Source organism: Dufourea novaeangliae, unplaced genomic scaffold (assembly GCF_001272555.1).
Source record: "Dufourea novaeangliae isolate 0120121106 unplaced genomic scaffold, ASM127255v1 scaffold72, whole genome shotgun sequence".
NCBI lineage: Eukaryota > Metazoa > Arthropoda > Insecta > Hymenoptera > Halictidae > Dufourea > Dufourea novaeangliae.
Genome location: NW_015373947.1, coordinates 2,006 through 19,367, shown reverse-complemented (window position 1 = coordinate 19,367; position 17,362 = coordinate 2,006). Strand labels below are relative to the sequence as shown.

The 17,362-nt window shown below is 43.2% G+C and overlaps 1 protein-coding gene across 1 annotated transcript; it reads left to right on the top strand.

Moving 5' to 3' along the window:
- Positions 1-5,583: 5,583 nt before the first annotated feature.
- Positions 5,584-10,411, top strand: LOC107186088 (neurofilament medium polypeptide-like). The gene is made up of 4 exons (XM_015573894.1): positions 5,584-6,678; positions 7,170-8,903; positions 9,013-9,258; positions 9,461-10,411. The coding sequence occupies exons 1-4, from the start codon at positions 5,584-5,586 to the stop codon at positions 10,409-10,411; spliced, it is 4,026 nt and encodes a 1,341-aa protein (XP_015429380.1).
- Positions 10,412-17,362: the final 6,951 nt, after the last annotated feature.

Genomic DNA, 17,362 nt, shown 5'->3' with positions numbered 1-17,362 from the left:
CGTTGAGGATCGACGATGTTAACTAGAATCGTAGGCAAGTTGGCTCTGCTTCCAAACTTGGCGACAGTTCTATGAAATGGGACATCAAAGGCGATTCTACGTATTCAGAATATTAGGTTCCCATTAACAGAACTGAAGCTGTACCTTATTTAAGACTATTTGATTCGACATTGTATTATAAATATTATTTATTTCGCCTGACAAAATAGGGCATGTCATCCAAAAGTAATTAATACAATCTTCAAAGTGTTAACTCCAATGATCAGATCATTCCAAATTAAATTAGCATTTAGAGACGAAGTTAGCTACCCGAAGTTAGCAACAGTCCTCACTGAAGTTACCACGTGACCTAGATTCCGACACCCTTCAGCCGTCTTTTGATGTTCATCGACCATTAGTCGTACATTTATCACTCTGAATTGACTGCATGATTCATTAAACGTTCATACGAAACTCAACAAATTCCTCCAGGAGTCCATTATAGAAGTCAGTCCCAGTTTGCGCCGTGGATATATGTATCATCCATTTAGCGTAATTTCGTCATTAACAGGAAATTGTTGAAATAATTTCACAGGCAAGTTCACTGCAGGCGTTTCCATCCTGATGGAAACATCGTGTCGGCGCTTGCTTCCGGCAACTTGCACGTTTCGTAAGCGCGCGTGAACTTTCGGCTCCTAGCTCGGGTCAAACGGGGGGATAAACTCGGTACACCGATACTATTGATTTTGCGAGACGGGGTGTAGAAAGAAGGGCGGCGGAGAAAGTGGAGGATGGGTGAGGTCAACCCCCTTTTCAGGCGGGCTCGTATTAAACAAGCTTATGCCGGCTTATCCTTTAACGTTACCTATCCGCCAGGAAAAAGTGATGCTTAATTGTTAGGGATTCTGTTGCATTATCATTGCCTAGCATTCATTCAATCCTAACAGGCGTCTGGGCTGTGTGGATCTGTGTAGATCTAGATATCTAGGTGTTTCAATGTTTTTTTCTTACAATGTTTCAGAACTCCTTAGCCTAGTTTAGGGTATGGGGTAGACCTATCCTAACTCCTGATGGGATCTGTGTAGATCTAGATATCTAAGTGTTTCGAACTTTGACTCATATTTAGTTCAGATAATTGTCTAGAATGTTTGAGGATCATATATATTCCTTACAATGTTTCAGAACTCCTTAGCCTAGTTTAGGGGATGAGGTAGACCTATACTAAATCCTGATGGGATCTGTGTAGATCTAGATATCTAAGTGTTTCGAACTTTGACTCATATTTAGTTCAGATAATTGTCTAGAATGTTTAAGGATCATATATTTGACTCATATTTAGTTCAGATAATTGTCTAGAATGTTTGAGGATCATACATATTCCTTACAATGTTTCAGAACTCCTTAGCCTAGTTTAGGGGATGGGGTAGACCTAACCGAACTCCTGATGGGATCTACGTAGATCTAGATCTCTAGGTGTTTCGAACCTTGACTCATATTAAGTTCAGATAATTGTCTAGAATATTTAAAGATCATACATATTCCTTACAATGTTTCAGAACCCCTTAGCCTAGTTTAGGGGATGGGGTAGACCTAACCTAACTCTTGATGGGATCTGTGTAGATCTAGATCTCTAGGTGTTTCGAAGCTTGACTCATATTTAGTTCAGATAATTGTCTAGAATGTTTGAGGATCATATATATTCCTTACAATGTTTCAGATCCCCTTAGCCTAGTTTAGGGGATGGGGTAGACCTAACCGAACTCCTGATGGGATCTACGTAGATCTAGATCTCTAGGTGTTTCGAACCTTGACTCATATTTAGTTCAGATAAGTGTCTAGAATGTTTGAGGATCATATATATTCCTTACAATGTTTCAGATCCCCTTAGCCTAGTTTAGGGGATGGGGTAGACCTAACCGAACTCCTGATGGGATCTACGTAGATCTAGATCTCTAGGTGTTTCGAACCTTGACTCATATTTAGTTCAGATAAGTGTCTAGAATGTTTGAGGATCATATATATTCCTTACAATGTTTCAGATCCCCTTAGCCTAGTTTAGGGGATGGGGTAGACCTAACCGAACTCCTGATGGGATCTACGTAGATCTAGATCTCTAGGTGTTTCGAACCTTGACTCATATTTAGTTCAGATAAGTGTCTAGAATGTTTGAGGATCATATATATTCCTTACAATGTTTCAGATCCCCTTAGCCTAGTTTAGGGGATGGGGTAGACCTAACCGAACTCCTGATGGGATCTACGTAGATCTAGATCTCTAGGTGTTTCGAACCTTGACTCATATTTAGTTCAGATAAGTGTCTAGAATGTTTGAGGATCATATATATTCCTTACAATGTTTCAGATCCCCTTAGCCTAGTTTAGGGGATGGGGTAGACCTAACCGAACTCCTGATGGGATCTACGTAGATCTAGATCTCTAGGTGTTTCGAACCTTGACTCATATTTAGTTCAGATAAGTGTCTAGAATGTTTGAGGATCATATATATTCCTTACAATGTTTCAGATCCCCTTAGCCTAGTTTAGGGGATGGGGTAGACCTAACCGAACTCCTGATGGGATCTACGTAGATCTAGATCTCTAGGTGTTTCGAACCTTGACTCATATTTAGTTCAGATAAGTGTCTAGAATGTTTGAGGATCATATATATTCCTTACAATGTTTCAGATCCCCTTAGCCTAGTTTAGGGGATGGGGTAGACCTAACCGAACTCCTGATGGGATCTACGTAGATCTAGATCTCTAGGTGTTTCGAACCTTGACTCATATTTAGTTCAGATAAGTGTCTAGAATGTTTGAGGATCATATATATTCCTTACAATGTTTCAGATCCCCTTAGCCTAGTTTAGGGGATGGGGTAGACCTAACCGAACTCCTGATGGGATCTACGTAGATCTAGATCTCTAGGTGTTTCGAACCTTGACTCATATTTAGTTCAGATAAGTGTCTAGAATGTTTGAGGATCATATATATTCCTTACAATGTTTCAGATCCCCTTAGCCTAGTTTAGGGGATGGGGTAGACCTAACCTAACTCCTGATGGGATCTATGTCTAGATTGTGTTTATGTACAGGTGTGGTGTATAGTCCAGTCTATGTGAGAATATAGAGTTGACCTAAAAATAGGCTTACTAAGTAGCTTCCAGATGAGGACTTACACAAGTTGTGTCCTATACCTAGGTTCAACTGCAAGTGTACCACTTGACACTTAAAATTTCGCCTCACCTATGTCCAATCTTGCACGCAATCTGTATCTACTTTTATGTCACCTCCTCAACGAGTGATTATGTAGCACAGAACCTTACAGTGAAAGACGTTCTACCAATTATTTCAAATAACGTGTTATTTTATAGAGAATACATGAACATGGCTGAACCTGTAACCTAGTTGACAATAGTACCACTGACGGAAATTCTTCTGTCTTAAACACAGACTCCAATGTCGTTACACGTCATCCAGCGAGCATAAAGCCCAACGACTCAGTCGTACCTGTAATTACATTGCGTGAAACAAGACAGGCTCCCAACGTGATAGCTCTCGCGAGGCTTCATGTGCCATTTCCCGCAGCCACGGAGGACCATCTCGAAGGTGCACTAAATGAAAGCGTTCCTGGGGAACTTGACCGCAATTGCACCGACCGAGAGCCGTGCAATTTCTTTTCTGGCTTCCGGGAGATTGCACGCGAGTGATAATTAAGCGATGTCGTTGTTGCATCCTCGATACCTGAACCTCCGTGGAAGTTTCCGCGTCGAGGAAGGATTCGAAGAGATCTCCAGGGAGCCTCGAGAGAGAGCATTTTTGGGGTCGAGCTTCTCCCATTACGGAACGATCGAAGTACCTCTTGTTTAGAGAATAATAATGTTAGGCACGCCGTGATGGGACGTCTTACTCAATGAAGTGGGAGTGGTTGTATACGACGGGGAATTTTGCCACGGGAATATTATCCGGAATTTTATAGACAATATTGTTAAGAAATTATGGCGTTACTAGGTTAATTGGGAATTCCTGCGAGGCACGGTTAATTGTAAGTTGTTGCGTCCGAACTTCGTAAAGAATTCCTGTTACGGAGACTCGGTCTTTGAAAATCGAAGATTAATGCTTCAATCATGGAAATGTGAAAGTTCAAGAATTTAAAATTTTCTGGATTTAAATTTTCAAGCGTGAACAATATTTATACTCGATATCAATATTTTAATATCGTTTCTGTAGTTGTGATCATTGATGCGTAATTTTCGATCACAGTTTGTATGAGCTGCAGGACGAATCGCGATTGTATGGACAGAAATCGATATACCTCGAACAATGTCAAACCTTGACACTCTTACGGCCACTTTCAATTCAAACGCGAAAATTCATGGAGTAGACGGAAGTCCATCGTATTTCCAACATTTTCACCAAACGACTGGTTAGTTGCAAAATAATGCAAATTGCTGTCGGACACATTGGATATCGGAGATAATCAAGTAAGGAATAAACTCACAGTAACCGAAAACGTCATCGCTAATTGTTAACCTTACGGTTCATTAAAATCAGGTAACAAATTCCTTCACATCCACGTAAAACACTGCAATAAAGACATGGCGGACGAAGGGGACACCGAGGAAGATATGACAGACGATGATATCGATTTAAACGATTCAGATTTAGATACGTTCAAGGACCACGTGGACGAAAGTAATGTCACAGCTGCGTCAAAGGTGGGATCAAGTATTTCAGGAGACACACAAGAAAGCAAGGCCGAATCAAGTAATTCAAAGACTAGGACCTTGAGTAACGCAAGTGCTCAAAATGGCAGAAAAAGCCACGAAGCTTTAGAGGAGGCATCTAAAAGCGACGAAGGCATCAGGACGACTCCAGACGTTTCTCTTACCCCCAAGAAGGTCTCTCTTGACCAATTAGGACAGAGCACGACCGAGTCGGCTCGCAGGTCAAAAGCTGGCAGGAGTCATCGCCAATGCCAACGTCACTTTCGAGAGATAATTGGCAAGCGAGAGTTGAGGAACGAGGAGCTGGAGAAGCATCAAGGCGATCTTCGACAGCGTCTGAACATATTGGAGTGCTCGATGCCTGCGGTGATGGTGTGGAATATCTGGAGGATGACGCAGGGCTCCTGCGTACCGAACCTCCAACGAGTACTGGAGAAGCAATTCCAAGGGCCAGCTTCCGGCGAAGTCTACTGCCCCAGCACCCCTAGCCGCCACTTCGACTGTCGGGTCAGAGAGATCGAGGCGGAGAAGAAACTGGCCCAGAAGAAGGTGGAAGAGGCCAGGACACTTTGGGCTGAAAAGATGGCTACCCTGGAGGATCGGGAGATGAGGTTGCAGGAGGCCAGGACGTTACAGGAGGAGCAGATGAAGAGGATCGAGCAGCTGACCAGCGACGTTCAGAAGTTACAGGAGGCTAAGAGTGCCGTGGAAGATGATGGCTCGTGTGAAGCTGGTGAGGTGATTTCCATTTTACCATCTTAAAATACTCTGGATACCAAGTAGATCCCCTAAATGGTTATTCCATGATACCCAACCCTCTTACCATCCTCGGTCAGGCTCTACATTTTCCATAATAACACACCCTGTTACTCAGTCGAGCATGAATGGCGAATGTGGCAAACTTCAATTTTTCACTGGGAAATCTAACTGGCACAGGAGAATGCGGGGTCCTGGAGTGCAAGAAAAAGTGGCTAGAGAAGGTGCCCAGCAGCGGGTCCATCAAGTCCACGGACGTCGAGTGTCTGGAGAAGCTGCAGGAACTGGCCGAGGCGGAGCTGTGCATGAAAAGACAGATCGCTGATTTAGAGGGTCGAGAGGAGGCTTATATGAGGACACTCCAGCAAGCGGACGAGCTCTGGTGCAAGTTGGAGGGCGACGCTGCCAGCACTGTGAGTGTCTTGCAAGAACAGCTGGAGATGAAAACAGCGGCGAATCAACAGATGGCCGGTCGTATCTGCGAGCTGGAGGACGAGCTGGAGAAGCTGAGATCGAGGATGGCTACCTGCAGGACTGAGCTGGAGAAGTACATGAGCATTGGAAAGATCGAGGCTCTGATTGGCAGGGACGATGACTTCGCTGACGTCACTGACAAAGGAGCCACGGTTGGTGTAGTGACGCAGGACACCATGATGCTGGCTAAACCTGAGATGGGCGAGGCTGGCCTGGGCATACACCCTGAAGATCTTGCGGTCGAAAGGGAGAAATTGTTGGAAGCCAAGGAACTACTAGCACAGCTAGGTTCCTTGTCCGAGTTGGACGATGAGGGAAGCTTTTGCTTCACGAACTTCGACTGCAACGACTTGGGGCTCACGGAAACAGGGCTGACCGAGGAGGAAAGGATAGCTCTGGAGGAAAATCGCGTTACCGCCAGGGAACTTCTGGAGAAATATGATTTTCCGGGTGGGACGAGGACTGTGAAACAGGAGAGGATAGAGTATCGAATGGCCGTGAAGACAAAGGTGTCCAAGGAAGTTACTGTACCTTCGACGAAAGAAGTGTCCAGTGTATCGACGACAGAGGAGCTTGAGGAGGAATTTCAGAGGGAAATTCAGTATGAGGGGAAGGTAACTGGGGAAGTGTACGATACGGAGGTTGGGGATGTAGCGCCTGCTGCAACGGACAAGGGAGATGGCTTAGTGCCGCTGGATGAACTGCTATCGTGGCAGAACTATGTGCATTCAATTCGATTGAAAATAGCGGTATGTATAATACTAAAATGATTGTTTTGTAGGCGGATGAAAAAGATGGGGTTTCGTTTCGGGAATCGTCTACTAAGACTCGTCAGTGGGGCTGACGGTAGACGACTCCCATCCCAGACGCCTGGGTTGCTCCTCAGCGGAGCCCCTTAAGTAGCCAAAGGCTGTAATTACCGCTTGCGAGAAAACTCGCCACCTAGCGGCCGCTACCAAAAACTCAAGCGACTGGGAGAAACGTCTCCACAGACCACCTGACCCATGAAATCTCTTACAGTTTTTAGATTAAAGTCTACTAATTGTTTAATCGTTTACAAATTTAGAATTGTCCAGACTGCAGTGTCATGAATGAGACAGCCGGTGCTTTGGCCGATGAGATTGCAGCATACACTAAGGTCATTCATAAAAACTTGTACTGATTTTTGTGCAAATATATGGACAAATGAAGAACTGCTTGAAAGAATGACACTGTAATAACACGAAATTTAATTTTATAGACAAAAATTAAAATGGAAGTTGAAAAGGAAGACAAAACGAAACTCGGGGATGAAGCACCAATAAAAACTGAAGCGGAAGACGAAATGGGAGAAGTGATCAAGTCAGAAGGTGAAGCGATATTTGATCCTGAGAAACATGTAAAGGCCGAAATCATAGAAGATGAGGTGAAAGTGGAGGAGAAGGAGGAGATGGCGACATTAGCAGAAGACCTTGAATTCCTTAAGATCAAAAAAGAGGAAGAACTAGACTTCGAAACAGCGATAACAGAACATAAAGCACCAGTATTAAGATCACCTGAGGAGGTACTACAACAAGTTCCTGAAGAACATACTCAAGTGACACCGGAGAAACCACTTCCGGCAGATGAAGCTCTAAGAGATTATGAGAAAGTGGTACCTGCAGAGGTACGTCGACGAGAAGATGAAGTAGAAGCACCATATACGGACGTCGAGGACTACAAGGAGGAAATGCCAAGAGAAATTCGTGATAAAGAAGGTCCAACACTTGCTCCAAAAGTTACGGATGATTCAGTCAAAGCTGAACGAGTGGCAGTGAGTAAGGAGAAAAGAGTTGCTGAAAAGCAAAAGTTGAAGGTTGAAGATGAAGAACTACCCATGAAAGAAGAGAAGGCACGTGTGGAAAAATTGCAGGAAGGAGCAACTGAAAAAGTTCATGAACCAAAGACGGTAAAAGCAGAAGAAGGAGAAGTAACAGTAAAGAAAGAAAGAGCAGAGGTGACAAAAGAAATGGAAGAAAAGATTCCGGTACCGAAAGAAGAAAAAGCAGAGTTGACTAAAGAGAAAGAAGAAAAGATTCTAGTACCAAAGAAAGAAAGAGCAGAGGTCACTGAAGAGGAAGACAAAGGGGCTCCAGTACCGAAAACAGAAAAAGTAGAGGTGATTGAAGAAAAAGAAGAAAAGGCTCTCGTACCGAAAACAGAAAAAGTAGAGGTGATTGAAAAAGGGGAAGGAAAGGCTCCAGTAGAGAAAAAAGAAAAAGCAGAGGTGCCTGAAGAAAAAGAAGAAAAGGTTCCAGCACCAAAAGAAGAAAAGGCGGAGGTACTAAGAGAAAGTGAATCAATTCCAAAAACAGAAGAAAAACGTCCAGAAAAGAAAGAAATTGAAGACATGCCGGAAGTGAAGGATGCTAAGGAAAAACAGAAAGAAAAAGAAGTTGAGAAAGACGCAGAAACTCTAGTAGAGGCAGATCCAGTCAAAGATAAAGTAAAACTTGAAGAAGTGGAACCAGTTGGGGAGGAAGTTGAAGTAGAAATTATACCAGTAGAAGAAGAAGTTGAAGGAGAAATTATACCAGGAGAAGGAAAAGTTGAAGTAGAAATTATACCAGCAGAAGAAAAAGTTGAAGTAGAAATTATACCAGCAGAAGGAAAAGTTGAAGTAGAAATTATACCAGAAGAAGAAGAAGTAAAACTAATACCAGTGGAAGACGCAGGGGAGGATACAGTACAGATAGTCCCAATAGAAGAGGAGGTAGTACCCGTGAAAAAAGAAGTAATAGTTCATGTAGAACCACTAGAGGAAGAAAAAATGGATGTAGATGTAGAAGAAACAATAGATCAGGATGTACCAACAATAGAGAAAGTAAAGGTGGAGGTAGAGGTAATAGGATTACCAAAAGAAGTAGAAGTGGAAATTAAAAAAGAAGAATTCGACGTCCCTGTAGAAATGAAAGAAGAACCAGAGGAGTTGGAACTTGGTATAGAAGAAGAATGTGTCTGTGACCAATCCTCTATAGTAGAGACTCCTTCAAGTGAAGAACTCCCTTGTAAATGTGAAGAAATCACTCCTTTAAGTATAGAATTTCTCTCTTGTACATGTGAAGAAACCACTCCTTCAACTGAAGAACATCTCTCTTGTAAATGTGAAGAAACCACTCCTTCAGGTAAAGAACTCTCTTGTAAATGTGAAGAAACCACTCCTTCAAGTGAAGAACTCTCTTGTAAATGTGAAGAAACCACTCCTTCAAGTGAAGAAGAACTCTCTTGTAAATGTGAAGAAACCAGTCCTTCAGGTGAAGAATTCCCTTGTAAATGTGAAGAAACCAGTCCTTCAGGTGAAGAATTCCCTTGTAAATGTGAAGAAAGCCCTCCTCCAGTAGAACAAAAACCTCCTTGTATATGCACAACAGATATTCCTGCGGTGAGTACTGACTGTTAAAATATTTACTTTTCCAATACCGTCACCAAAATGTCCTACCTTCATAGTATCTTGTCAATTCTCAAGAATAATTTGGTCCTGTTTCCATCAAATGAACCCATTATTCCGTGCAGGAGGCATCAATGAAGATGGAGATCACCCAAACGGAGATCACCCAAATAGAAATCAGTAAAACCACCATCCAAGCGATAACCCAAACGGTAGCCGACGTAGGTATGCAAACGCAGCCAACTCCAAGAATGGTTCCACGTCCCCGTCAGCCCAAGATCGTCGTCGGCAAAAGCTTCGATCCCGAACCGGAGATCCTGGAGCGCCTGACTCGGTGGAAGAAGTCGCAAGAGACATCAAGGATCACGAGCACCGCGGCTACATCTCAGACAGAGAAATCAAGCATCCTTCGAATCCTGCAGGACCTGAAGTCCAGCGCAGTCTACTCGAAGTTCACAGCTGAAGAAGAACTGAGATCGATTCATTATGGCAAAAAGTTCGGTAACTTTGGAGTGAACGCACGATGCGATTGCTGTCTGTGTGGGAAAATGGTGTCGGATGTTGTGCCGGATCAGAAGGTGCCATTAGGGGGTCAGACATCGTCCGTGATGAAGCTCCTGCAGGCTTTGCCTCTATTGGACAAGCAGGCACCTGGAAGTGACCAGGCGGTGCAGTACAAATCCGTTTGCACGGAATGCAGGACGTCGTGGCATCAGCAGTCCACAGGGGCCAACGACCTAGCAAGACAGAAGCCAAAAGTCCCTCAGACCCAAACTCGCGATCAGGAGGTATATGCTTGTGGGACACCCAGAAGGAGAACGCCTGTCTCCAAAATTAAGCAGAGGTCCGATCAAAGCTGCATGGCGAAGATCAAGGTTGAGAAGACAGTTCTGAGGCAACAGATGCAGAATGTCAATCCGTGCATATATCAGCAGGGGACTGAGGTTGAACCAAAGAAAGAGGACAAAGGGGATAAAGCTGAGGATAAGGACTCGATAGACTGCATCTGCACAACGGTGGAGAACGATTCGACGGCATCGAGGAAAGTGCGCTGCGCCTGCGGAGATCCTGATTGATCTCCATATTCAATCTCTTGGGAGAGGAAGACGTTCGGAAATGGAAGAGGAATGTAATATACCGAAGACTTTGTTTCGGTGAGTCGGAAACATATCCCGTAATAAATCTCGGCTTTCCTGTACCCTATATAGGACATTACGTTGCAGATCAGGTATCCTCGAACAGGTGAGGTAAGTAAAATGAAGAGTATCCACTTTATTTCATGTCGATTTTTCAATATTTGTCTACTGAACAATTAGACGATGTTAGGTATATTTTTAGGAGAAACTGGGCCAGAACTCACCCAAGCACCGTTACTCGATGAATTCTGATCCGTTTCTCGCGATCCCATAACGTAGCTAGAAAAAGGAGTGTTCCGTGAAGGGGGACGGATTCAGGACTTGGACGAAGAAACCAACCCCTGGAGGATGGAATGCGTTTACCGAGGGCTTCTGACTGAGCGGGCACGAAGATAGAATCGAAGATGGATGCAACAAAGGAATTGGTATGTAATTTCCAATAATGTGGCGGTCTCAATGGTACTCTTCTAAAATCAATAGCACGGAGCCCATTGTGCCTGCGGAGCGGGTGGCCCTTTCATCCGGTGGATGCGTAATAGGATCGACCGTCGGCATAAAATTAAATTACGGATTTGGGCTTAGCCAAAATTGCCTCCCCGTGAGTTTCCAGTTGTCCTTCATGTGAAATGAAATTGTGAATTTGTAGTAAACTGTAAACTGTGAATCGAGTAAAAATAACATGCACATGCCTTATAATTAATATCGTTCTACAAAGTTGGTCACTTGTGCTCTGTTGTGTTTTACTATGATCGGGTAATTTTTTAACCAGCTCAATTTCTAAAAAGAATCAAAAATTTGTTACTCCATGTCATAGAACTGCATGGGTTAACACGTTCTTGTAATACATGCCGGTGCCGGTGACGGAGTCATTTGTGACCCCTCTCAATTCTTAAAAGAAATTGAAGATACATAACCAGAGGTGGGTCATTTATGACCTAGCCACAGAATTTCGTGGGTTAGCACGTTCTTGGAATACACGACGGTCACCGGTGACCGACACAACTGAAAATGCGTTAAAATTACGTCTAAAGAGGTGGAATGCTCCAAAGGAACAACGTTCTTCCTGAACATTATCTCGCCAGAACAGTCGTCGAGATTTGGACATAAATAGACGGGCGTGCATTAAAGGTAGCCACGACGCGAATGTCATCGTCTCTATGATTCACAAGATTTCACGACCGCATAGATCAGACGGGAATGGTGGGTTTGGCACGAGCCGATTACAATTTGTCGCCAAATTGATATAAGACAAATCCAAATGTACGTCCGCTTACAGACCACGCATACACCATTCCTGAAATAATCGGATAGTTCGACGAGAATGTAGACATTAAGATGATTCACGATGATCTACGGTCACTTTACTGGCATCTATTTTCATACACCGTCGGGTACTTAGTCACTGAACCATTTTTAAACACCGGACAGAGCATCATTGAAAGATATGCACAGTGAAACGTCAATTTATTTTTCAAAAGTTCGTCAAAATCTCAATAGTCGGTTTACGAAACATCGAATGGTCGTAAAAGACGAGTCCACTACACATTTGTAGACCTAGCGTATGGTCTCCTTGGACATTTGACAGATCAATACTGCGAGCAACAAGTACTTCGCTACGTGAGCTTCCACAGTCATTCGTTTTACCACCGTGGAATACACTCAGGACTGTTTCTAATGGACTACATAACAATACGCAGTACATACTCTTAACTAAAGTGTTAGGACCACAATTCCATATTTTAAGTAAAAACTTAACCTTTGGTAGGTTAAAGTTTGTTTTGGTTACATAAGTACCGGTGCCTGAGTCCTTGTTGACCCTTATACACCATCTTTTCTATATAATTGTTTATCTTCCAAAAATAAGACGAAGGTTTCTTGGAAGCCTGGGTCCAAGTAGACCCAGCAACAGTTACACCAGGGTTAAAGGTGTTTTACTGTCTCCACTGCTAATGCTATGGTATCATACTAATAAGGAGGTTCACCTACTCACCGAACATTGGCCAGAGTGTGTCTTCGTGACCTGAGGTTGTGGTAGCCACGCAGCTCACCGATGCTCCCCTGCTCGGCCTGCATTTTGGCTTGTGCAGTTGCAGCTGCAGTGGCGATCACGTGGTGCTGGTGTCCTGGTGCACCTGCGGTCGTAATGCTTCTGCGTGATCGCCAACCCGTTCTGTTACCGCTTCCTCCGCCGCCACTCGGGGTCGGCGATTTCTTCTGATACAGCCTGGAAAATTCAGATATCGCCACGGAGGCTCCAGTTTTACGTACTTGTAGCTTAGCTAGTCCGGTAGCTCATCCCTATACTTTTCGTGCTATTGCTCTGGGTCAAATTTGTTTCGAAATGGTCTGATATTTAAAGGTTTTGGGAGGATTAAATGGCTTTGTATTCCTCAATTGGCCTATCTAGATAACGGAATTTCCTGAAATTTGAGAAGATTGGATTAAAAAATTACTGACGACTAACCATGAGAGAATGGTTTGTATTGTATATTTATAAGTCGAGGCACGTTTAGTATTTTATGTCACCTGGATAGATCTCTAGCCCAAATAGTCGGTCTGAGCACAGCCAGTTCCATTTGCTCGTTAAAAGGAAGTGTAATGCACGTGGGAGGGAAGACAATGTGATTACGAAGACAGAAGAGTCCGAAGTAACATCATCGGAATTCTTTACAAGCTTTAGAAAAGCTGTGAAACGTGTCGACCGTCAACACCGTCTAACGCAGAGGAAACAAAAGCAGCCGAGAAAGAATGTAATTCGCAAACAAAGTGCCCTATATTTGCCTAGTGAATACTAACGAAAAGTACCCTTGTTGTTAACGTAACCGAGATACTCCTTGATTAAAGGATCGTCCTCGAGGATTCACCGATGAGCGTTGGACTGGAATGAAATATTCATGAGATCGAAGGAGAACTATAGCGTGCCTTTCAGGTGTAGTTACGAACGGATAATGAAACGTGTGGAATAATCTAGGTGCACTCGCCATTACGAGGAATCTGTTGATAAAAATTACCACTAAAAGTATTAAATGGAAACATAGCGAAAGAAGATTGCAGCTATGTCACCTGAACAGTCTCAAAAGTCACCAGAAGCCTTTGCCTTATGTTCCTCTGATTGTACATCCATCATTAAGACAATAGTATGAAGATTATGTTGAACCTTTGACGTCATACACAGCAAGAGCTACGAGCATAAGCTGTCCCACAGCGATAACACGACACATTTCAACCCTAGCATTCTATTCAGCACGCAAGCACTCCATACGTTCTGAATAAACACACGCGACCAGGACCAGGGAGGATAAATATTTTCATTACGTTCTGCTCCCTCTTAAACGTTTGCTGTGTACAATGGAAAATGGAGACCTAATGAGTGGCTGAAAACTGCTGGCGGCTGGCCAAGTGGCTACGATTGACTTGGAGATCAACCAGATCCTTGTAGCCTACGTTTCTTGAATGGCGAAAACGGCTGTTACATAGTCAGCCTGAGGACAAAGAATTAGGCAGTCGTGAAGCATTGAATGAGTGCTCCAGCTAAGAACTAGATAGTGGGATCTCCTTCCAGTTCTGCACTAGGTATTAGTACCTGGTCTGGCTCGTGACTAGGTTTTAGATTATTGTTCTAGCTAATACCTAGGTATTAGCATCTCATTACGACTTATCATTAGGTATTCGGACCTTGATTCAGCTCGTTTGAGTTATTCTAGCTCATATCTAGGTATTAGGACCTCATTACGACTTATCAATATGTATCAGGACCTTGTTCCAGTTCTGCACTAGGTATTAGTACCTGTTCTGGCTCATGACTAGGTTTTAGATTATTATTCTAGCTCATACCTAGGTATTAGGATCTCATTACGACTTATCATTAGGTATTCGGACCTTGATTCAGCTCGTTTGAGTTATTCTAGCTCATACCTAGGTATTAGGATCTCATTACGACTTATCATTAGGTATTCGGACCTTGATTCAGCTCGTTTGGGTTATTCTAGCTCATATCTAGGTATTAGGACCTCATTACGGTTTATCAATATGTATCAGGACCTTGTTCTACTTGGTGAATAGATATGAGGACCTTTCACTAACGTACACCTATCAAGTCTCATGTCATAAATGTAAACCTGGCTCATATTAAACGTGCGCTCTCACTATGAAGTGTCTAACAGAAAATGCACGCAGCCTGCCTGATATAGGGGCTTTAACATGTTCCCAAATTAACCTCGACATCGGGGGTCTGCGTTTTACAGCCAGTGAGACCCGAATAAAATCTCTAAATTGAATGGCGAATGGAAGTGACATAGAGCTTCAGAGAATCAACGAGCGGCTCATCGATGTCGACTCGGCGATCGTTTCGAAAATGAAAAGTCCACCACGCAGCTAGGATAAACCGTGGTTTTTTCAAGCGAACCGCGACATCAATAGCAGCCGTTCCCTACGATGATCGGAAAACCACAAAATCAGAAGCAAGGAAAAAAGGCAGGGTAGTCTAGTTGTCATCCGTGTGGAACCATTTTTTGTATAGATTCGACCGAAGAACAGTAGAGGAACTCGTGAATCACACAAAACTAAGAAAAAAACTCGACTTGCTGACGCATGCACAGTAGGAAATGAGAATGGAGGAAAAAATTGGTAGCTGTTGTATTACTCGAGAAATTACAAATTTCAGGACTATTTCGATCAGGTAGATCGATTTACGAACTCGATTGGTTATTTATTATTATCATATTGTTTCGTGAAAGGGGAGACAGAGAAGAGACAATAGAAGCTTAACACACAGCTCCACCCTGTTACGACGCAGTCGATGATAATCCTTTGTCTGAGTGCCAAACGCAAGCAGTGGGAACAAGCAAACCGCTAAAATTTTGGTCTAGCGATGTTCCGTCTTGACCGAGTAATGCGGATCGTTAATTTCTAAACCAGCCATGCTTCGAGGCGAACTGTCTGAATGGCGAACCCGGTCGTTCCCGTCAACAGAGGAGTATAATGACGCTCCTAACGCATAGATGCTTCCGACATTGTCAGGGATGGCTAGGCTATCGCGGCTTGGAGCGACGCTTTTCAACACCGTTATCCTCTCGTTCCGCCCGACATGAGTCCCGCCTTCACCTAACGATGACGTCGTTAAATGGTGTCGACATAACATCGAAGGTAACCTGATGATCTACAATATATCACAGTAGACATATCCGTGGAAAATCTGAACCCTTGAATCTTCAGAGATAAGATTCCAGTGAGTATTTTATTTTACACTCAGTATTTAGGACTCGGCCATCGAGAATATATGATATGGAGAAATAATATTTAAGTCCTGATTCTCAAGCATTTAGAAAAGTTCTAATGGGAAAATGTTGGGACTTCAATACGTAACACTTAGAATCTGACAAACTAATATTATTGCACTTGACTACCTAACATTTAGGACATGGATACATCACATTTAGGACCTGGATACCTAACATTTAGGACCTAGATACCTAACATTTAGAACCTGGATACCTAACATTTAGGACCTAGATACCTAACATTTAGGACCTAGATACCTAACATTTAGGACCTAGATACCTAACATTTAGGACCTAGATACCTAACATTTAGGACCTGGATACCTAGAATTTCATAGCCCAATACCTAACACTTAGGCCCTGAATAGGCTTAAGGCTTACAGACCTAACGTTTAAGACTTCAGTACCTGGTACCTAGGAACTTACCAGATGTCGATGTCACCTAGATGGGTGTTTACCCCTAAATCAAACAAAGTTAGTTGAAAAATGGAACACAATTTGACTATTTTGTAGCATTGGTATCGGCAACACAATACACGCTTTCTCCCAACGTGATAACAATTTTCCGAGATTATCATCGGCACGAGACATCGAGAATGGTAAACCCGCGAGAGTGTTTCCTTATCTCGACGATCGATCTTCCGTGGCGGTGTTTCTGACACGAATTCGTGACTGAATCAACATCAACAGGTTGCTCAGCGACGTGAAACAAGTCAACGACGGTTTCCCCGGCACGAAAGCTCAATATGTCTGCACACGATTGCTATCAGTTGCTGTGAGACTGGATTATTAGATAGGTGTTGAGCTAATATCGTAGTGAGCTGGCGTGGGTTTAGCGGTTGAATGTAACCACCAACGTGCCTAGTGTCTCCTCAGTTGTATCATATTACAGAATGAAGAACGAAGAATCGGGTACACCAACGTTCAAAAGTACGGGACCTGACCTCACAACTCTCCACAGTCTGATCACAAAATGTTTATACACCTTCTACTATCATGACACTTCCTACATTCTACTGTTTCAATAACAATGGAATCTATCAGATGTGGGGTGTTAGATGCTAAATTGGTAGCAGAGTATCTCAAGAATCAACTTTTGTTAGCTAGAAGGTTTCAATGACTTAGGCTTCCAATTAGCTATGAAATGCCGCTAAAATTCATTTATTTTCATACCACATACAGAAAAGCACCAATTGGCAAGTGGAGCAAATTTATTCCTGAAATATGGCCCGTACGCCGCATAAAACCGTCAACGAGGAATTCCATAAGGAATTTCGCAAGAATCCTTTCAAAGGAAACCCTAGCAGACAAACGAGCTCGAACTCGGAGCACAGGTGAACGCGTGATACACGTATCTGGCATTACGACGATGGAAATAGTCACCTCAGGATCCCGTTCATCTGTCGTCTGTTCGACGAGAATTTCGTTCTCTCTCGGCACAAGCACTCAGAAAATATATGGCGCACTTGCCACTTCGATGAACGGTCTCCTCGACGCTCTAATTATATGCGTTTCGTTTTAGAATTAGACAGCCCCTCCGCATTTATAGCGTGAAAGAAAAGCGGCAGACAGTGTCTAATAATAAGCGTCATTATTTATAGGAATACAGGTT

What these genes read in the sequence shown, in the direction of transcription:
- LOC107186088 (XM_015573894.1), top strand. Translation starts at nt 5,584, where the DNA reads ATGGCGAATGTGGCAAACTTCAATTTTTCACTGGGAAATCTAACTGGC. An exon ending in CAATTCGATTGAAAATAGCG is followed by an intron (nt 6,679 to 7,169) that starts GTATGTATAATA and finishes TTAATTTTATAG; the next exon opens with ACAAAAATTAAAATGGAAGT. An exon ending in TTGGTATAGAAGAAGAATGT is followed by an intron (nt 8,904 to 9,012) that starts GTCTGTGACCAA and finishes GTACATGTGAAG; the next exon opens with AAACCACTCCTTCAACTGAA.